General features: G+C 33.5%; 1 protein-coding gene across 5 annotated transcripts in view; it reads right to left on the reverse strand.

The window, feature by feature from the left end:
* Window positions 1-4,446: 4,446 nt before the first annotated feature.
* SPATA6 (spermatogenesis associated 6) overlaps window positions 4,447-23,385 on the reverse strand; it is a 98,816-nt gene continuing 79,877 nt past the window's right edge. For 4 of the 5 annotated variants that reach the window (XM_033115943.1, XM_033115945.1, XM_033115942.1 and 1 more), the window contains 2 exons: window positions 17,097-17,188; window positions 4,447-8,933 (listed from right to left, as the gene is read on the reverse strand). In XM_033115943.1, coding sequence (XP_032971834.1) covers window positions 8,753-8,933; window positions 17,097-17,188 — 273 coding nt within the window. In that variant the 3' untranslated portion in view covers window positions 4,447-8,752. The remainder of the gene's footprint in view (window positions 8,934-17,096; window positions 17,189-23,385) is intronic. The other variant, XM_033115946.1, reaches the window with a different exon arrangement.

The raw sequence follows: 23,385 nt of genomic DNA on the forward strand, positions 1-23,385 counted from the left end.
CTTGTGCTTTATTTAGTATCATGTTGTTTTGCACAGAAATGTGCTGTCCAGGCTTGTAACCTAGGAGCAGTAGGCTGTACCAGCTAGGTGTGTAAGTGCTCTCTGTGATGTTCCCAAGGACGAAATCGCCTAATGATGAATTTCTTAGAATACATCCCCACCATTAAGCTGCACATAACTCTACATAGGTATAGCTCTGTGACTAGTGTAAAACAGTATAATCTTCTGAAAAAAGGTGATTGTTCAATCACATTCATTACAAATTCTTAAGGGCTATAGAGCTGTTCATTTGGCTGACATGACCTGGGGTTACTTCTATTGAATGAGGGTGATTTTCTCTAACTTCTACATTTAACATCTCCAAATCAAAAGAATATGGTTAATTTGTAAAACGTAACTATACACAGTTCAAAATAAACAAAGGACAAAATAAACTTCCTAGGTCAAAGCTGGTTTAGTAGGACATACCCACAATTAAATTTATTTTTAAAATAATGCCTTAACAAATTAGAGAAATCACATATAAAGTTGAAATGGATAGTACTCTCAGAGACTGAAGTCATGTATTTAGTTTCACTTGTAAAATCTACATAAAATCTCTACCAAAGTGCACAGGTATACAAGGTTAACAGGATTTAAAAAACCAGAAATAATGATGCAAGGCAGCTGTGTATGCCTGAGTGGATTTATGCACAAAACGATTAAACTAATGACAGGGAAAGGGCACTACATCACTTTTAAGGTATACTATTTGTCAGGTACACTGCTAGTCACTTTGAATCATTTACCTAATATATTTTTCATACTAACAATCCTAGATAGGTATCATTCCCACTTTATGAATAATAAAATTAAGGTTCAGTATCTCCAAATAGCCTCACAGTACAGAATTCAATCCCAGGTATATATATATGGCTCTTTCCATAATTCTGCAAAACCTACATATATTAAATAACTAGTAAATTTAAGAGACATGCCAAAATATCTGAATAACTGGTGTCATGTCTTAAAATAATTTTGAATATTTTTTACATGTACTGTTTTCCTCCAATCAGACCCTCAAAATCTTTCAGAATACTCTATATTGACTTAGAATTTTAGTTACTACAGTTACTATAGTTACTACAGTTTGTTTAGTTACTACAGTTACTCTTTATTGAGCACCATGCATCGTAAGAGGTGCTCCACATGCATAAACTCTTTAAATGATCGCAACAACACTATGAAAATATCTTCCATTTTACAAGTGAGAAAACAAGTTCAGAAAGGTTAAGTAACACAGAGGTGACAAATTCAAAGATAGAAACCCAAGGTCTGTACAACTCTAGAACCAACAGTATTGCTATTATTCCAGATGGAATTAATTTTTTTTCAAACTGCAAATTCCTTTCCCAGGTCATTTCCAAAAAGCAAATATGATAGTGCCTAATATATGTCAAGGAATGTCCACATTTATTTTCCTATTTATTTATTTATTTATTTATTTATTTATTTATTTATTTATTTATTTATTTTTATTTTCCTATTTAATCCTAATACTTCTGTGAGGAATGGAGGGCAATGTTTGTTAATATCCAATTGCACAGGTAGAAAAAATGAGGTTCAGAAACGTTGTGAAGTGCTTTTTCTATGATGCATTTTGCTGTCAATCCACTAGAAATAGAACTTTCTGAAAACAACAAAATTATATATATATATATGTATAAACATATATATATATTTCAATACTTTGCTTGCATACATCACTAATTTTACTCAAAACCAAACACAAAACAGAAACTTCAGTGAAAATGAGTTTCATTGATGAAAGGAAGGCTCTAACAGGATACAATTATTCTTAACTCTATTATATATGTTCAAAGACATTAAAGGTTTTCTCTCATCTTATTTTTGAATTATATTATAAACTCAGGAAGCTAAACTTCTTCAAATTTTTATGCAAATTTTTATGCAACAGAAATGTAGTGATGCTTGAAGACAACATTTGACTTCAAGCCTACTTTTCCTGACATTAGTATAGCCACTTATGCTCTCTTCTGTTTACTATTTGCGTGGAATACTGTTTTGCCATTCCTTTATTTCCTCCCCCCTTCTCCCGCCTCCCCCATCCCCCACTCCGGTTCAAGTCATTGTTTCTCAGTCTAGTTGTGTAGGACACAGCTCCCTGGCCCACACTGGTAATACGAAACTTGCGCTCCCCCCCCAACCGGGCTGAGGCAGTCGGTCGCCGGTCGGTCGGCCGGCCGCTCACAGCAGCTCAGGGCAGCTGTCGTCGGCTGCTGGCTGCTCACGCTGGCCGATTATGGCTGCACACAGTTAGCCCACGGCAGCACACAGCAGCCCGCAGCAGCCCATCGCAGCTCACGCCAACCTCCGGCTGCTCACGGCAGCCCAGCTCCAGGGAGAGCTGTTGTTCACAATCTTAGCTGTAGAGGGCGCAGCTCACTGGCACATGTGGGAATCGAAACCGTGAGCTCAGCATTAGAAGCACAGCACTCAAACCAGCTGAGCCACCAGACCGGCCCCATTCCTTCATTTTTAGCTCGTGTGTCCTTAAATATAAAGTGAGTCTCTTGTAGATGGCATATATAGTTGGGTCTTGTTTTATTATCCCTTCAGTCTCTCTTTGTCTTTTGATTGAGTTTAATCCATTTCAGTTTAAGGTAATTATTGATAGAAAAGGGCACTTTATGTTGTTTTCTGTTTTGTAGTTGTTTTTTTATTCTTGTCTTGCTGTCTTCCGTTTTTTCGTAGTGATATTCTTTTATTCATTTTTCTTTTTGTGTACCTTCTGTATGCATTTGTGTGTGTGTGTGTGTGTGTGTGTGTGTGTGTGGTTACCATGTGGCTTGTTAAAAAGTCCACCCAAAGTGATCTACAGATTACCATATCCATCATTTCATTGCTATCCCCATCACAATCCCAATGGCATTTTTGCAGGAAAAAAAAAAATCGCAAGACTCATATGGAACCACAAAAGACCAAGTATAGCCAAAGTGATCTTAAGAAAGAGGAACAAAGCTGGAGACATCACACTTCCTGATTTTGAACTCAATTACAAAGCCATAATAATAAAACAGTATGGTAACGACAAACATACAGCAATGGAACAGAATAGAGAGCCCAGAAATAAAGCAACATATACAGTCCCTACATAATGGGGAAAGGATAGTTTCTTCAACAAATGGTGTAGGGAGAACTGGATATCCACATGCAAAAAAAATGAAATTGAACCCCTACCTTACACCTTATATAAAAAATCAACTCAAAGAGGACTAAAGATCTAAATGTAAGACCTGAAACTGTAAAACTCCTAACAGAAAACATAGGAGAAAAGTTTCTTGACATTGCTCTAAGCAACGATTTCTTGGGTAGACAACAAATGCAAAAAATAGGCAACAAATTCAAAATTAGACAAGTGGAACCACATCAAAGTAAACAGCTTCTGCATGGAAAGGAAACAATCAGAATTAAAAGTCAACCAAGGGCCTGGGAGAAAATATTTGTTAACCATATATCTGATAAGGGGTTAATATCCCTTCTATTTGCTAATAGTAACTCAAGATGAACAACTCCTAGGGAACTACAGTACAGCATGGTGCCCACAGTTAAACAAACAAAAAGGGACACAAGGAATATATCTATTACCTTGATTGTGGTGACAGCATCACAGGTGTTTGCTTATGTCCAAATTCATCAAACTGTACATATTACATATGTACAGTTCTTTGTATATGTTATGACTCAATGAAGCTGTTAAAAAAAAAAGAAGTGTAATGATACATGAATGTGTGGTTCCTCAATCAAAGGGGATAACTAGGGCTGAACAGAAAGCACACTGTAAGTTCTTTACCTGGAATCATCCCGTACATGAACTCTGGTCACCATGAAATCTCAGGTGAGTTAAAATCTTCAGTGATATTCCTTTCATAAATTTCCACCAACTTCTACCTTAGTTTATGAGATGATCTCTTTATTCATTTTTAATGTTTGTATGTTGGAAATCTGCCCCAGGTTTTACCGCATTAATGTGAATTCAATTTGCTTTGTGACCCACTGAGGTTCTCTCTATGAAGATACTAGTTTCACCATTTAAAAACTTATACAATAATACTGTAATAACTACGTATGGTGCCTGGTGCATACTAGACTTACTGGGGAGATCACTTTGTAAATTATGTAAATGTCTATACTATGCTGTACACCTGACGCTAATATAAAATAATATTGAATGTCAACTGTAATTGAAAAATTAAAAAAGAAACTTATGAACTGTAACAAGCTGTTTTTGAACCACTTATCTAGTTGAGAGGCACAGTTGGGGTTAGATTTAAATCCAAGTTTTACCATTTATTGGCTGTGTTTATCACTGGCAAACCACAGCATTTTGATCCCTCATTGCCTAGTCCGGAAAACAGAAAAACCCTTACTCACAGGGTTGTTGTGAAGATCAAATAAGTTAATGTATGTAAATGACCAAGCACAAACAATGGTCCTTAATAATTACTACTTTAATTCCCTTGTTTCAAAAACTTTAAAGATGACATTTGGTGGGGATGGGAAGGAAAACAACAAAAAACACCATGCCCCCTCAAAAAACCTGCAAATATTCATATACTATACAAATTTAGAGCTGAATACATTCTCTTCCATCAGGCTCATTTATGCGAATTATCATAGCTTGAATGCAACATACTGAGATTTAAGATATTAATAAAAAAGAAAAAAAGACTGCATTTCATTGAGACAGTTTTGTTTAAATATTCACATAATACCTTACTTATCATACTAATTCTTAATTAATCAAGAGAGCAGTGGTTTCTAGATTAAATAGGTTGGTTACATCTGAATGCTAGAAGATAGAGAATTATTCAATCCTTTAGTCAAAAATGCACTGCTTTGTGAATGACAAAAGATAAGACATTGGGAAAGAAAATATTTAAGGCTCATCTTGGAAACCAAGAAATTTGCATTTCATAGAAGGGATTTAAACTGCATTGGAATATAAGGTGCGTAAACAATTGCAGACAATTGCTTTCTTGGTCCATTGCCTCACCGGATACTTATCACCCTTTGCAGTAGCAGTTCAGGAGCTGGCTCTAGTCACCTGAACACTGTATATCTTAGTTGGTTAGCCAAGAAACAGAAAACAAAGGCCGTCATATTATGACTTTTTTCTTAATTTAAAAAGTACTCTTTTAAAAGAGATTTCACTACAGAAATACTCTTTCAACTGAGGACCGATACCTTCCTTCTTGAGGACCATGGTACAATTAAGATTTTTCTCTTATCTTTTCCATTTTTATCTCTTTGGCTACAGATAGAGATAGATTAGCTGATAATAACAGACTTGTCAGGGCATCTTATTTCTTATATTCAGATAGATTTAGGTTTTGCATTGTTTTTAGTGGCCCTTCACATATTTTTTCTTTCATGCAGTAATTCAACAAACATTGTATGTCTACTGTGTGCCACGAAAGCAGAGGTAAACAAGGCCTTAGACCAATAGAGAAAGACACTTAAGAAAGTCATTGATAATTCAGTTTTGCTAAGTGCTAAAATAAAGATATGCCCAGATTGTGGTGCTGGGGCTACAAAGGTGAAGAAATATATTCTGTGTAGAAGAGCCTACACTGAATATGACAGAGTGAAAACGAGGAAATCTATAGTATAGATATAAGTGTTCACTTCTCTGACCTTCCATCAATAGTCAAGGTAAGCTTCTTGAGTTCAGGAACCCTGATTTATATCACTTACTCATGTTCAGTACTTTGGTGGAGGTGATCCATAGAAATATAGCAAAATGCATTTTCTTGAATATCTATATCCTCGTAAAGACTTGTACACAAATGTTCAACACAACTCTGCTTCCCAGAACTTCCTGGTCTCCCATGTTAATCAATTATACAGTAATAGAAATGTTGGAACATTTAAAAATTATTCTAAATTAACCTCTTCATGATCTTGTAGATAAGAAAGCTGAGCTCCAAGAAGGATAAATGACTTAATGAGGTTATATAAACAGTAGTAGAACCAGGGAAAACTCACTTTCAGTTCAATGATTCAGTTTTTTTCTTAGTTGAATTAACATTTTCCTTTGTAAAATCCCCCCCTTTTTTATTTTAAAGAAAAATATATTATAAGGAAGAAGGCCTATGCATCTCTCATATTAAGTCCAATAACTATTACAAGATTGTGGGAAATATAGGGAAAAAAAGGCTAAGAGAATAAATAATTGCTTCTATCAAATGAGAAAAGACAACTATTAATATAGTTAAAGGTTTCACTCTTTAAAGATAATACAACACAAGAATTCACAGGAATAATTACAGACAGAAACAGAAACCATTTTTTCTCCAAGGGAATGAAAACAATCAGACACTAAGCAAACGTACTACATATCTGAAAATGTGCACCTGATCCTTCAGAGAGATGTCAGATTTAATCCACAGGACAATGTTTTTCAGGATATCACTTTCTGAAGTCCCCCTTTGACACCCATTTTTTTGTGGCCTTTGTCATAGCCAGTGGCAGGTATAGATACAATAAGTAATTTTGTGGTACTATTCACTCGAGAGATTTCCTATGGTAGCAAAACATTTTTTTGAAGTTCGTATTTGTTCTTTTCACCAAGCAGTAACTTTTAAGTGGAGTTTTTCATTTGTCGACATGCACACCCCAAATACTAAGTTTCACTGAGGATGCATTTTTTTTAAAAGCAGTTTTCAATGTTGACCTTCAAAAGCTTATTGTACAAAACGTCATTATATAACCTACAGCCAGCGGTAACTCAGTGATTGTGTAGTCTAGCATTTCCCCAACTGGTATCCATGTGCACCTGAAGATGACATTTGAGAGGGAGTGTGGGAGGTTGAGGGAGACAGAACGGGAGGGGAAGATGGCCGTAACAACAAATATTGCTACTTGCTCAATTTCATTTAGGAAATTCTGGGTTACGTCGACAAATATTTAATGAGCACCCCCTAGTGCCAGACTCTCTACTAGATGCTACAGCAGAACAGGTTTATACCAGGATATTTTTAGAGGCTCTAACATGCTAGTGTTTGCTAAGACTATATGTCTTAGTTTTTCCGGGACAGTCCCAGTTTACAACTGTCGTTTCAGCGTTAATAGCACCCCCTTCACTCCTGTCATCCTATGACTCTGTAAATGGGGGGCGGGGGAGGGTGAATATCGTGCACCGATTTTCTGAAACTAATATGAACAATAAAATACTTGCATTTACAGTTCTACAACCATCTCCTAGAACAGTGGTCCACAGAATGTGGTTTGGGAAATGCTGATCCAATCCAGTCTCTTCATTTCATAGCTGATGGAAACTAAGGACCAGAGAATTAAAGAGACTCAGCTAGAAAATGGCAGAGATGGGAGTAGAGCCCAGGATTCCTGGCTCTGATCTCTGATGCATTTTTCTGCTATGTCAGATTGCCATACTAAAACACTCTTAACATGAAGTTAAAAAGTCCTATTATCAGATTGCAAGTATTAAAATATTTTCTAATACAAAAATAAGTCACCCACTTTTATAAGTTAATTTCAATTTAAATGTAGTTCAAGTCCATTTTTTTTTCTTTTTAAATCATAGAATTAATCAAAGATGCAGTCAATGCGGAAACATTATCTTGTAGTCAACTCTTCAAGCTTATAAGCTAAGTTTTCTTATTTCCTATTCTCTGTTTTCCTTCTACTCACCCTCTGGTGAATGTGAGGTAACTGATTTCTTCGAATCTTTAAAGTTTTAGTGGCCTCAAAGGTGTGTGTATAGGGGGTGGGGAAGGAGCTAATTTTATCAACCAGCAAACTTTCCAGTGCCTACCACAAAAAGTTCTGCTATATTTTATTCCCCTCTATGGTTCCAAGTGGTCTTTAAAGTGAGGATATTACGTTTCGGGGACCATTTGGTACCTAAGAAAACTCTAAATAAATTACAATGTAATTCCCTTGTTCTTTGAGTCTCTATACACTTACTAACAAAGGCTATTTTCTGATTCTGTTTGCACCAAAAGATATGGCCCTAGAAAAAAATCAGGCAAAGCATTCTATCTTTAAAAATAAGTTATTCACATTTTGGATTATACTGGCTACTGCTATTTCTAGCTAACTGTTATGCATTTTAGGTGACTTAGGTATTTCTTTTAGAGAAGAGGGAGTAAATGATTTATATAATCTTTAAAAAGAAAGCTATTTCTTATGTGCTTAGAATTATAAATAGCCTTTTCTGAGGAGAAAAATGTAAAAATACCAGTTAAAACGGGGTTTAAAGTCTTGGGAAATTCATTTCTGTACAGTATATCTCTTTGCTCATTACCAAGAAAAGGGAGTTAATATTAATTAAATCTTACTCAGACAAGATAACCGGTCAAGTATATGAAAAGAAAATTATGGGTGATTAAGGCAGAAGAACATTTCTGGAGAGAATCTATTCTTGGATTTGTAGATGGTGATATGAGACACACGTGACAGAACATCCTTCTCATGGTCACATGGGACGTTGTGACTATGTTACAGAGCTTTGACTTTTGGAACATAGCACTCTCTTCTGTGATTAAAAAAAAGCTTGCCTATGATAATTTATTACTGTTTGAAGTAACAAACTTACTCAAGTCTAACTATTGTACTCAATTAGAACCACCTGTTTTTTTTTAAAAAAAAGGAATACAGATATTGATCACGTCAAATGTTTTCATTGAGAGGTTGACAAAAAATCTCATACAGTTTATCGTGGATGGTGTTAGAAGCTTTCCTGTGTATGAGAAACAGAACCACAGGCCTTTTTGTATAAGTTCCTGTATAGCTTGTCCATGCTGTTCTCAAAGATGGGTCGGTGGGATTTTCCTTTATAAGAGGCTGTCCTGTTGGACCAGTATTCGCCATCATCCAAATGGAGAGTGCCATGTGGCTGCTGAAATGAGCTACAAAAAAGTACATAAAAGATTAAAATAATGGTGAAGCTATAGATGAGAGGCAGCACTACATAATTCAAATACAGAGTACTTCATGGGTGTGTGACCCTATGCTTGGGCTATGAGAAATAAAAGACAAAAAGGTCTGTGCCTTCCAAGAGTGATGCTGCTTGCGTGGAACAATGACAAAACAATAAAATGAAAATTGTGCGTGGGAGACAGAGTTAACAAGGAATTCAGAGAAGAGAGACAGGGGCCACATGGTAAAAGCAGAGCACAGATGCTATGGTATGGCCGGTTATTACAGTGCCTGGCCACTAAAGTCAGGCAGAGCTGGCACTGAATTCCACTCAATCCTTTGTAACTAGGGACCTTCAGCAATTTATTTAATTGTCCAATCTCAGCTTTCTTTTTAAAATTTTTGCAGTATTGTTGTAAGGTGCATACTACAGTGTTTACCTTGCACACTGAAGTTATTAAGTCTGAGGCACTGAACTACTAGGTAATTTATGTATATTTATCAAAAAAAAAAATCTTAAAACCCTTTGAAGTTTGGAACTGTGGAAATGGAGCCTCAGTGAAGTAAAGTGACTTCCGAAGACTACTCAACTCTAAGTGGCAGAATGGAAAGGGATGCCATTCATGTCTGTGACTCTAAAGTCCCTTTTATTGTGACATGCTTTTATTGTCCTCAGGAGGAGCAGAAAATTAGGCTGAATATGAACCAGTTTCGGAAAATTGAAAACCAGGCAGAAGAAGTCCTTATTTGAAGTGATAGGATCCACTGTAATTTTGAGAGTTTTGAAGAAAAAGAGAGAGAACAGATAGGAAGTTATGAAACAGACGAGGACCCCAATGGGTGTGATGGGAATAGAGAAGAAAAGGCAACTTTTTCTGAAGGCTTTTTAACTAGAGTTATAATTTTACTATCATAAACAAAGATTAACCATATCACTTGCTAGAAATAAAATGTTGACTTTCTCAAAGACTAAGGTTATTTTTTGAAATGATTGATCTACTTCAAAAAATTAAGTATTTATTATAGGTAAGACCTCTCAGTCATGTTAGAGGTTATAAAGTTTGCACTATATAAAACTGCATGTCCTGGCTATTGGATGCTACAAATATTTTCTTCATATCTTTGGAATCTCACTTCTTCCCAGACTTTTCAGTCCTATGGTGTTACTTCTATTGTCAATTGTGAAATAGGAACCCTTAGAGCTGTATATCTGTAAGAAGTATTTGTTATTTGGCTTGAAGTCAATCTCAACACTGGAATGCAATAAAAGTGACCAGGAACAAAGGCATAGAATGGCTGTTATCATTCCTAGAGTTTGACACAGTGTCACAGAGGAGGTACAGTAGTAAGAACACTTATACACTTACTTTAGAAAACAGTTTGGCATGACCTAGTAAGGATGAATATGCAATTTCCACCCAGTAATTCCACTCCCAGGTACCCCAGTGAAATTCTTGCACGTGTACCAGGAGAGATGCACAAATGTGCTCAAAATAACATTCTTTGGAACAGAGCTAAGAACTAGGAGCAGCCTGAATATCCATCCACATTAGAACAGATAAATCAAATTGGGGCATATGCATACAATGGTATGGTATATAGCGGGGAAAATTAATATCTGTATCTACATGCATCAACATGGATGAAGCTGAAAAACCAACTCGGGAAAAAGCAAACTTCAAACAATACACAGTTACAAATACACATGTAAAGTTTAAAACAAATAAAATTAAATAATTAATCGATTAAAGATAGATACACGTGTGGTATAACTAAAGAAGAAAGGATTAACAGAAAAGTCACAATAGCCATTACCTTTGTGGAAAGAGACGCAATTGCTTATGGGCATAAGGTGGCTTCACAGGTATGGGTTATGTTCTAGTTCTTACGCTGGATGGTAAGTAGTTATTCAATTTTTTACAATTTATTTCTTTTTAATTAATTAATTATTATTATTATTATTACTGTTATTATTATTTAGGATGACACAGCTTAAAATACCTTCCTTTGTTACAGTTGAAGCATTTTATATTAAGTTTTTAAAAATTCACTTCCATGAACTATGACAATGGGTCTTTCAACTTCCTGATGGCTTTGCTAAAGTGAATTCTACCTCCTATTTCCTACTGATATTTACTAGATACTGTCAAACTTTCTTTATACTTGGTACCACCTCTTTCACCCTGGAAAAATTTGAAAATGATATAGTCTCTGGGATAACAAAGGTATTTTAAAACATGATATATCATTACTTCTATCCTGTCAGTGTCAGAGAGGTAATTAAAACAATTTCTAATAATATCAATATAATTAAAAATTTTCAAAAGGTTTTAGCCAAGTCTCAATGCTATTGCTTTGATATAATTATATTTTTTTCATTGCCTTTACTCAAGAAATAATCTAGCCAACTGAATACAATTTATTTCATACCATTTCTCACCAAGCCTAACTCCTGTTGTCATTTAAAAGTTTTTTTGACAATTTGAGTCAAGTGATAAAGAAATGACACACACAAATACATTAACAGAAAGATTTCTGCATGCTCTTTGTATCTCTGCAAACATACCTACCAGTCTAAGTCTCCACATTTGCCTCTATTCCCTCATACTGCTTTAGGAATCCCACATGTTGTGTTTGCTTGGTTGTGTTTTGTTTATTTGTTTTGCAACAAGTTGTGCACTAATTAATATTTCACAAAACACAAATTTGTTCCTATCTCCCTGTTGCCCGTAATTAGCAATTTTACTGCACACTGATGCCCAGATAATAATGTCCTTTTCTGAGCTCTATTATTTTGTTTAGTTGCCAGACGAGTCCTACAATAAACCTACTCAACAGAAGTTTGATTTCAAACACACATCATCACCAAACTCTCATCTCAGAAAGGTAAGCAGCAGGGCTGCTAACTTCAAATACCACAGTGTATGTTTTTCTGAGATTATAAAACAAATTCCTAATCCCTATCATAAATTATTATATTTAATGTTACCAGGCAGAGATTTGCTACTGTTTTGGTGCCATCAGACTGCATTTCTTTTCATGTCTCAAAACTACCTTAAAATACCACCTCAATAGCTTGCAATGAATAAATAAAATTCAGAAAGCTTTTTAGGAGCAACTGTGAACCCAATAAGGTTCTGTAAAGAGCTAAAGGGACCAAAATAGACATTCTAATGCTTTCAGATCTTGCAAAATTTATTTCTACTTAAAGTTGCAAACTTTTTCAATTTAGTAAACAATATTGTGGCTCTCTGGAGAGAATCTGGGAATTGGTTCGGCTTGGAAGTCTGAATTGCAAAACAGAGATGTGAACACAGAACGAGTTCTAATATGGTTCATGGATAGATAGGTACAAGATCCTAAAAACAATCATTTCAGAATCCTAAAAACAATATTTACTTCCAGACATGGAAGCACTGGCTGTCTAATTCATGCACTGTGAACATATTAAGGCAATACTGATTTTCCATTACTGTGTATATTAATAAGTTTAAAAAGTGTAAGTGACACTAAAAAGTCCTATTACAGTAATAGGCTTTCAAAGACTATATTTCTCTGTTTTACATGAGTATCTCGAGCATCCATTCATTCAAAGCATTTAGTAAGTTCCTATTACCCACTACAAAATACTGTATCAGTGCTATATACCATAAAATGGTTATCTCCAAAGCAGGAATAATACTATTATTTTATTAAATGCAGTGCATTTATTTTAGCAACTTATATTCTTGCTACTTGAATAGGGAGCCTTCTATTTAACTATGACCATGCTATTAAGAAAAAAAGATAAAAAAGACGAGAGATTAGGATAATATCTGAGACATGGGCAGTTTCAAATCCTAAGGTATACATTATAAATTTATTTTTTAAAGCCTAGCATCTACACAAAGAAGAAAAATGTCTTAGGCAGCTTATCATAGACCAGGAGACAAAGGGTATGACTAGTTTTTTGTTTAGAAAAGGGTGAACTCTCTTGAAACCCTGATGGTGTTTTCTATAATCAGCATCAAATAAAGACCAAGCACATATTACTCTATACTTATGTTCAAGATAAACTATCTATAAGGCTATATACATAGAAGAGAAGGTCAGAAGGTAAGATGGATAGGCTACTCAAAAAATATTAATTCTAAAAAATATTTGGCAAGTCTTAAGAATTTTTTTTAAAATGGCCATTACCATTTGCACTCAAAGAACCAGAGTTGAAAGTGACTTTAAAATACAACAATGCATATCCTATACTTCAAACTTGTGATCTAAGGGTCAATATAATCAAAGACATTTTATGAGAGATGAATTCCTTTCCATAACACTCAACAAAAGTTCCTAGCAAGCAAAACTTTGATTGCAAAACATGTAATGTATGCTCTATATATACATTGGATGGATGGATGGATGGATGGATGGATGGATGGATGGATGGAGAGATGGAGAGATGGATAGATTGGATGGACAGAAAGAAAAGTATTCAGACAGGATCTTGGAGTTCAGAATAGATGCTAGAAAGAGGTTATATTATGGTCTAATAAAACCTAAAAGGCATTTTGTATCTTTAAAGATACCATATACAAGTAAAATATCATTAAAGACATCAAAATTTACTGATAAATTATAGCAGAAGTTCTCAAATTTTAATATGCACCACAGTCATCTGGAGGGCTTATTGCAACTTGCTTGGATTATGGAGCCTCACCTCCAGAGTTACTGATTGAATATGTCTGAGGTGGGGTCCAAGAATTTGTATTTCTAACAAGTTCCAGGGTAATACTGCTGCTGCTGGTCTAGGAACTACATTTTAGAAAGCACTAAATTAGAGGCTTAGTTTTCTACAGAAAAAGAAGAAAGAAAACGGGGGAAAAAATTCCATGTTGTCATTTTTCTTCTATTAATTAGCAGGAACTATACAGTAAACATTAAAAGACATCTATTCAAATGAATTTACTGAAGACTGGTTATTTATAGCTTACTTACAGGTTACTTCTTTGCTTTCCCTGAGTAAAAATATGTAGAAATGAGCCACTGACAACAAATAAGGCCTCACAGCTTTCATCATTATTAATTCCACTATTGATTCCTTATCTAGAATGTTCTTAAATATCACAATCATAAAATGAGTTTATCTAAGTAATGTCTTAGAGTTTCAGCAATGCAACTGATCATTATTAATAAAGGGCCCAATTTTAACATTTGAACGATTTTTAAAAATTGAGCTCCTAGTACATTTCAGAGACCTTGATGGGCAGACAAAAGAAAAGGAAAACATCTGTGCCTTTAAGGAGCTCACCATTAACAGGAGGAGGCAAGACAGACATATAAGGAAATAGCTATCATTGTGAGATAGATATTACTAATTGAAATTATATATATATATATGAGAGGAAGTAGCAGGATAAAGGAAAAATGCATTAACAGTCTGTTGAGGTCATGAAAAGTACCTCCGAAGAGCGAATAACTAGAACTTAGACCTAAAGAATGAGTAGGCATTCACTAGATAAACAAGAAGACATGGGTTATTCCAAGGCATGGAAACAGTCTGGAATGTCATGAAATACCAGACATATCTGCAGAGGTAAGAATAAGTAAGATTTAACTATTAAGAGTCAAACAGATACACTTGACACTACCATGTTTCCCTGAAAATAAGACCTAGCTGGACAATCAGTTCTAATGCATCTTTTGGAGCAACAATTAATATAAGACCCGGTCTTATTTTATTATAATGTAATGTAATGTAATGTAATGTAATGTAATGTAATATAATATAATATAATATAATACCAGGTCTTATATTAATTTTTGCTCCAAAAGAAGATGCATTAGAGCTGATTGTCTGGCTAGGTCTTATTTTCACAGAAACAGGGTAATAAAAAAAATATTTTTTTAATTGGAAAAAAAAGTCAAACAGAATTTTATCCTGCAAGGAATAAGGAGCGTACAATAGGAGGATAAAAAAGGAATTTCAACTATGATGGGAGATTGAATTAAGATTATAATAAAGTCTCCTTAATCTTAAATATCATTTTTAGTGCACATATGGGTAAAGAGGATAAGTTGTCTTTATTTAAACACACAAAAATAGTATTTTGAAGTGATATTTTAAGTCATCCCTCTGGTTTCACTAATGCAGGTTACACTTAAGATTATTACCATGTCCATAGAGAACATCCCATTTGTTTTCATTATTCTTTTCTGAATTCCCTCCCATACTTTTAGTAAAAACAACAAAAAAAGCTAGTCATAAAACTGACCTAATATGGAGTATAGCCAGAATACTTCAGAGTAGTTTCATAAATAAATAAAACAATGAACGTATTTTTCATTCTTAAAGGCAGTTATCACTAAAGCTAAAACAACTACAGTTTGAGCATAATATCACTAAATGTAACTTATTATGGCTCCCAAAGCTAACTTAGGACTGAGGCTAATAATCTTTCCCATGTCATCATTTAGCCAGCAGTCCATCCACCTAACATCTAGTTAAGGCCATAATTGGCCATACTTGTTTATGAGAATGTCATAAAATCATAATTCTTACTAAAAGTTATATTTGATGTATTACTTTCTCATGATCTATTTAAAAAACAAATTAGGCTGGCAAAATTGCTAGTCACAAAACCCTTCTGTTTGTCTACTGGTATTCCTTAAGGCAGCTACAAGGTAAACACTGGACCTATACTGATACTTTCCAGATACCAGGCATCAATATTAAGTTGGCTAATCTAATTACCAACATCATATTTTTGTTTTTAAAGATGAATACAACACTTCCATTTTCTAATCATGAGAAACTTTCTAGACCCCTAAGCTACAATTTTTACAACACTTTGAAAAAATCATATAAATATACAGCAACTCAAATTTTCTGAATATCAATATTCCTTCAAGAAAAAATTTTGAAAAAGAAAAACTAAACCTTTAATATTTAATAAAAAGAATTTTTATGATACTTGAGTTAATAACACAAGATACAATGAATTCAAATTACAATCAAGCAACATTTTCTCACTTAAAATGAAGGCTTATTCTTAATTATTCAAGGGATTTGAATAACATAAGTCTATATATTATTTGGACGGTTTTACTTCCATTTGTTAATACTAAAGATAGCTTTTGGCTATTTATTACATCTTAGTAGATTCATCAAATTAATCAGATAGTGATCAATGGGGAAGAGATGAAAACTAAAGTTAATCCTGTGTTATTTAAAAACATAGAGCCAACATTTAAACTACTCAGTTTGAGATTCTGTTATAAAAAATTTCATAATTAAAGCACTTATTTATATTGAACATATTCCTACTGTTAGTAACCTGAGAAAATATGCATAAGCAAATAGAGAACAGTTTATACCAATAACTAATTTCATAAAAGAACAACATGGCTCAAAATTTTGGATAATAGTCATAAAAGGCCAAGTTGTATTCTAAATATGAACTCAAATTATTTTTATCCTTATTTCTCTTTTTGTGGCTGAGTCACATTTTTATGAAGCATCACTTCATGTCTCATCTTTAATTAGGACTAATGCTGAAATAGGATAATAACGCCAGAAGTACTGAAGAAATTTCAGATATACATAGAAAGTACTAAAAGAAGGCAAGAGCAGCCCAGGGCCCTGGGAATTGGCAAGGCTACCATAGCAAATGTCTAAAATTTTGTCAAAAGTAGACAATATGAAAGTGAGAAGGAAGTCTGCATGGCTAGTAGATTCTTTCCCCAATCCAGCTCCCAAATCTCAAAGTAGTGAAAGTAAAAGGTCACTTAAATAACTCCTTGATAAGAGATTTCTTCCAAATTAATTTCATACTCAAAAGTGGTGGAAGACATAGGACTACTATCATGGATATATAAATACATCCTGAAATATGTCCTGAGTACGGGGATTTACGGGGAAGCCAAATAGACTAAACGTCTTAAGTAGGATAAAAGCGTCACCATTAATTGACTATATTTGTTTTCATTTAAAAGTTTCAGTAATGCAAACATTCAAATATTTTAACAGGATTTTACGTAGTTAAGTACTTTATATATAAATAATTAATAATTGCTAATTTGAGTCTAAATTTCCTACAAATCCAGCAGATTAAGAAGCAGGATATACTTATATCAACTATGAGAAAGACCTCTATAAACAGAATTAACCAAGCCCATACCTGTACTCGGGGTCACTGTCATAGGCAGAGTCTCTGTATAAAAGACCTCTTTTCAGTTCCAGTTCTTCTTCTTTCTCTGGGTCTCTCTCATCCTGAAAAGTGTGAATATTTTCATTAATTCATTTTATAGTTAAAATGATGCTTATGTTTCATTGGGAAATGCTCTCCTCCTCCCCCATTATAAGAAATTGAATTAAATGTTTGGATGCCTTAGGAAAGAGATGAAAGGGTAGGTGAGAATTTATTATTATGTTCAATAAAACTAATAAAGTTTCATTATATGTCTGCTAATACCGCTTGTCAAAGACTGGATACTCGGTAGGTGTTTCTTGAATCAATAAATGAATGGGAATGGATACTGTGTGTCAAGATACATAATAAGATGTGTATATCTTATACATTGTTATATGAGCTCTCAACAGATTGTACCTGCACTCTGAAGGATAAGTATTTGGGAAAACTATGTAGCTATAAGCATTCTAACACCCACTTATGACAAAGGAGAGGATTTAGAATAATTACTCATACATAAGCCAAAATGCAATAATAAGCCACAATAGGCAAAAATGAAAGGCAAGCTAGTTGGAATCAAATATATGGATACTTGTCCTTCTATGGGCAGCTTGTTCTACTAACTGACACATTCAAAGGCATATTAAATAAGGTTCCAAAGAGATGGCTTTATTAACTATATCATTCACAGTAATTATGTTCTTAAGGTATGTTATTTTATATAATTTAGTATCAAATATCTTTCTCACCTACTGGTCAATACCCTTGTTACTTAGTCAAACTGCAATAGAAATAAAGAGAACTGATAACAAAAGCAACTAGTAAGCACAAATAGAGAGCTACACAGATTAGTATTAATACGGGAGAGTCATTCAGTTTATGAAAGAAATCAGCTGGATATAGATTATGAAGAAAAACGATTTTGGAAATTTGCTGATGGCATAAAATTGGGGAAAGAGCACTAAGTCAAAAATATAAGCAACAAATAATGGAGCAAGTTAAAAAATCACAGAAAACGTGAATATATATTTAGAATTATTAGAGCTTCTAGGTGAATGAAACCCCTATATCATTATGAAGTAACTCCATTTATTTCTACTAATGCCTTTTCCCCTTAACTTTGTTTGGTTTACTATAAACATAGCTACAATGGCTTTCTTTTAGTTAGTGCTTAGATGGTATATATTTGCTTTTTTATTTTAAACCTTTCCTGACTATTAGGTTTTAGATCTTTTTATTAAATAGAATATAGCTAGATGTTGCTTATTTTTGTCCAGTGTGATAAGTTAATAAAGTGCAGCTTTATTTACTCTAACAATATTTCAGATAATGTAATTGTCTGTAATAAGTGTAAAAGACGCTACAAAAGAGGTATAAGAAATTAAAAAATGTAATGGTTTCAACTATAAGAAACAAATTATGTCGCAAGGAAAACTAAATGAAAGAGATATAAATAAATTTAAAAATTATATCCCTGAAAAAAATTATCAATTTCCAGATTATATAATAAGTAGTATCATACATAAACATAAATCAATATTCCTTGCTTTATTTTGTCAATACAGATGAAAAAATTTTGGCCAGAAGTAACAAAAACGTTGACTAAATTTTTAAAGTTATAAATGAAAAAAACATATAACAGTATCTTTTTAAAAAATCTCAATTATCATTACACAAAACCATACTTTGAATTGGCTAATTACTACTCTGAGAATAGAAAGATGACTAAGACACAGTTCCTGCACACATGTGGAATAAGGTTTGTTTATTCTATGAAACTCTATGGATAGAATGGACCAAAGGATTGAATTATTAGGAGACATAATAAACAACAAGATAAGGAAGAACTTTCTAATTAATGAAGCATTCTAAAAACAGAATGGTTGTCTTAATAGGGAGTAACTCATGTAGAGTTCTGACACACATCTGAATCAAGGATTTCCTAGAGGGGAATTCTGCCCTGAGAAACAAAAAGAATGACCTTCATGGTTATTCCCTTCAAATTTTAAGACTCTATTTTTTGACATTTTATATACATTCAATACACATACATATCTTTTATAAGAGTCTTTGTATAGTTTTTTTCCAAAGGTCAGGTTATATAAAAGCAGAGAGGTAACAAACATCACATCTTATATGTTATTGACTATGGATCAAGCAAACATTTGAAGAGATGTATCATTCCTCTCAGTGCCAGAAAATACATTCCCAGGGCATGGAGAGGTAATTCCCTTCTTATTCCTTACCAGCATTCCCATTTGCCCACACGTAAATAAAGAAAAAGATGGATGACACCAGTATTTTTTAAGTACCTTCAAGGTATCTAAGACTGAGTTAGGTATTTTTTTATATGGGTATCATTTAAGCCTTTAATAACCTCATCAAAAAGGTACTGAAACTCAGAAAAATTACATAACTTGCCTAAAGGTACAAGTTATTAAGTGGTAGAGCTGGAATTTAAATCCAGATCTATCTTGATTTACATTATACTTCATCCTAGAATGCAAGTAAGTAAACTGGACTATGAAATCTAAACCTCCATCCCAAGCCATTAGATTATTCTCCTATATGAAAATTAGGCCTAAACTCTTTCAGCTAATATCTATTTAGTTTTTTTATGAAAGTATTCTGAAATAATATAGCTCAGAAGAAACTTTTTCAGAATTTCCATGAAGAAATATTTTCCTTTCAGCAAAAGTCATTAATAAAATGAAATATTATTAAAGAAAGCCGAGGCTTTCCTTCCCTGAATTGGCAGTGAGTTAAATTGTTCTCTAAAGATTCCTTTCATCAAGATCACTATCTTACACCATATAATTGACACCATACTTAGAATATCCCTGGAACAAAGACATAAAAGATATCTACTCATGCTTGCAAACTTAAAAATTTAGGACAAAGGTGGTTAAAGAGTCTAAGACAAAGCCAGAAAAAAAGGGCAGCAATCTCACTAATTACATAGTATTTAAATAAAACATATACCTGTCATACTAAAACAAATAAAATTCTCATATACAGTTAAAAATACCTGTGAGTTTCATTGCTATCAAATTCAAAACATTATAATGAATTGTGTCCAAGGACAAGAATTTAAATAGAATTTGATCACTTGTTCTAATTTGCACTGTCACCTTGGACAAATAACTTAATCATAATGGTTTTAGTACTTTAATTTAGGTAGAAAATTTAGATAGAGTTGGTCAAAGTCACAAGGATAAAAAGTTGCATAGCTGGCCTTGAACTCGGGTTTCTCTAATTCTATAACTTGGTTTATATTATAATAGAAGATCACATAAAGAACACTTAAATGGTAATTTTGACAAATTGCTGCGGGCAGAGTGTGGAAAAGCATGTGTAGTGGTTAATTTTATCTGTCAACTTGGCTCAGCGTATGCCCAGATTTTTGGTCAAACATTATTCTGTGTGTTTCTGTGAGGCTTTTATGGATGAGGTTAACATTTAAATTGATAGACTTTGAGTAAACCAGATTGTCTCCATAATGTGTGTGGGCCTCATCCAGTCATTTGAAAGCCTTAATGGAACAAAGACTGATCTCCCCCTAGGAAGAAGGAATTCTTCCAGCACACTGTCTTTGGATTCAAACTGCAACTCTTCCTGAATGTTCATATTTTCTATTCTCCAAGCCTCCACAACTGTGTGAGCCAATTCTTTAAAATTTCTCTCTCTCTCCTCTCTCTCTCTCTCTCTCTCTTCCTCAACACACACACACACACACACACACACACACACACACCCTGTTGCTTCTGTTTCTTTGGAGAACTCTGAATAATAGCATGAGAATGAGAAATTCTTCAACATATTAGCTGGAGATTTCAATACTTCACTTTTAACAATGAATAGAACAATAAACCAAACAGAAAGAAGATCAACAGGGAAACAGAAGACTTGAACAACACTGTAAACCAACTAAACTTAACAGATCTATAGAACACTCTACCTGACAACAACACAATATACATTCTTCTCAAGTACATATGGATAATTCTCCAGGAGAGACCATTTGTTAAACCACAAAATGAGTCTCAGTAAGTTTAACATAACTGAAATCATACAAAGTATGTTATCTGGCCACAATTAAGTGAAATTAGCAAGTTATATCCATTATTGAAAACTCTTCCTCAAAGGTGGGCTGTCAAAAAACATTTAACAAAAAATAATCTTACATAAACTCTTCCAGAGAATAAATGAGACTATTTGTCAACTCATTTTTATTAGGCTAGCCAAAACCTAAGGGAGACACTATAAGAAAGAAAACTTGCAGACCAATCACTAGCAACTTAGATGTAAAAATCCTAGGTAAAATATTAGCAAATTAAAGTCAGTGAGATATTATATGTATATATATATAAATATATAAATATATATATATTTAAAAATTATGACCAAGAGTTTTGTTCCAGGCATGCAAACTTGATTTAACACTTGAAGATCAAGTAAGTAATTCACCACATGAAAATAAAGAATAGAAGGAACATCTGTACTCTGACAAAGAATATCCACAAAAAATCTACAGCAAGCATCATACTTAACATTGAGTCATAGGAAGCTTTCCTCTTGGTATGGCGAACAAAACAGGAGCCCTCTATCACCACTTCTATTTGATATTGTTTTGAAAATCCCAGATAGCATAATAAAGCAAAAAGATTAAAGAGGGAGAAATAAAAATGTCACTATTTATAGATTATATGATTATATGTGTAAATATTGAAAAATGACCATCTATTAACATTAATACATGAACGGACACAAGTTACTGTATGAAGGAAAGTACATCTTTCTAGAAGTATTCCAGCAAATAAAGAATGGATGACAAAGTTGGAATAGCATCAGTTTTGTAACTCCTATGTAATGCATCTTGGAATTTGAATTGCGAGCAAGAGAGAGAGAGAGAGAATACGAGTATGGATAAATTAGATATTATATGCCTGCTGGTTGATGAAAGACCTAACACGACTTGGAAAACAACCCAAAAAAACTGAATCTGATTAAGATTCTAGATCCTACTACTAATTTAAAGGAAATACTTCAGACAAAGAAACATGTTTACACCATAGGAATATCAACAAAATCTTAAAGAAATTCGACAAATAATCCTGTTTTTTTGATAAATAAAAAATGCAAGAGTAAAATACAGCGACAGAAGAAAAGAGATAAAGAAGGAGCATATGGACTAATAGAAAATTAAAAGGTATATTTAATTTTAAAAAATGATCACGTGGGGGATAATATCATAAAGAAAAGAAAATCACTTCCATGAAAAAGGATCCTGGATTACTTGTACTGGTGAGGGAGGGTTGTGATTTTCAAGGGCTATGTGGAAGGTCACTAGGATGGCTGGGTAGATTCTGTATCTTGATAGGATGTTCGTCAAAGGAACGCTCACCTTCAGAAAAAGTATCATCCAGCAACATTATACACATTTTTCAGTATTTGAGTTACATTTATCAGTTTTCAAAAGTTTAAAAATAAAAAATTACATGTTCAAATTGGCAACAGTAAGACCCACAGACAACTCTACCAAAACAATAGAATGACAGCTTAAAAGTGCTGGAAGAAATTAGCTGCCAACTTAGAATTCTACAACCAGAAAAGGTATCTTCCAAAATCAAGGTAAATTAAATTTTCAGACAAAAGAAAAAAATATCTTCCAAAAATTGAGGTAAAATAAATTTTGAGAGAAAAGAACCAACAAACCTGGAAGAATTCATCTGCAGTAAGAGCCACACTGAAGGAAATACTCGAGAACTACAATCACACAAGTAAGTAATCATAGAGGAAGCTTGGAGACGTGGTGCTGAATAAGAGCCATAAAACGGTAAAATATTACATCTAAAGGAGCATCACCTACATAAAGTATAATGGTATAATATGATGCCTAAAATGTATAAAGAAAAACGCAGGATAAGAGCAGTTTGTTAAGTCAGGAGGGGAGTGATAAAATCAACATGTTCATTTATATTACACTTTAATAAGAATACCTGTTTTAATGTTTAATGCAACCATCAATAGAATAAAAAAAGTATGACAAGTTAATATGGTAGAAAAATTAATAATCTATACTCAATCCAAAACAAGGCAAAACAGGCAGGATACATTAGAAAATAGATTTACACCCGAATATATCAGTAGGTACATTAAATACGAACAGACTTAATACTATAATTAAAACACAACCATTATCACCTTATATAAAAAATCAATATATGCTATTAAAAATTCCCCTCAAATGTAAACAGAAAAGTTCAAAGTGTAAGGA

Source organism: Rhinolophus ferrumequinum, chromosome 9, assembly GCF_004115265.2.
Source record: "Rhinolophus ferrumequinum isolate MPI-CBG mRhiFer1 chromosome 9, mRhiFer1_v1.p, whole genome shotgun sequence".
NCBI lineage: Eukaryota > Metazoa > Chordata > Mammalia > Chiroptera > Rhinolophidae > Rhinolophus > Rhinolophus ferrumequinum.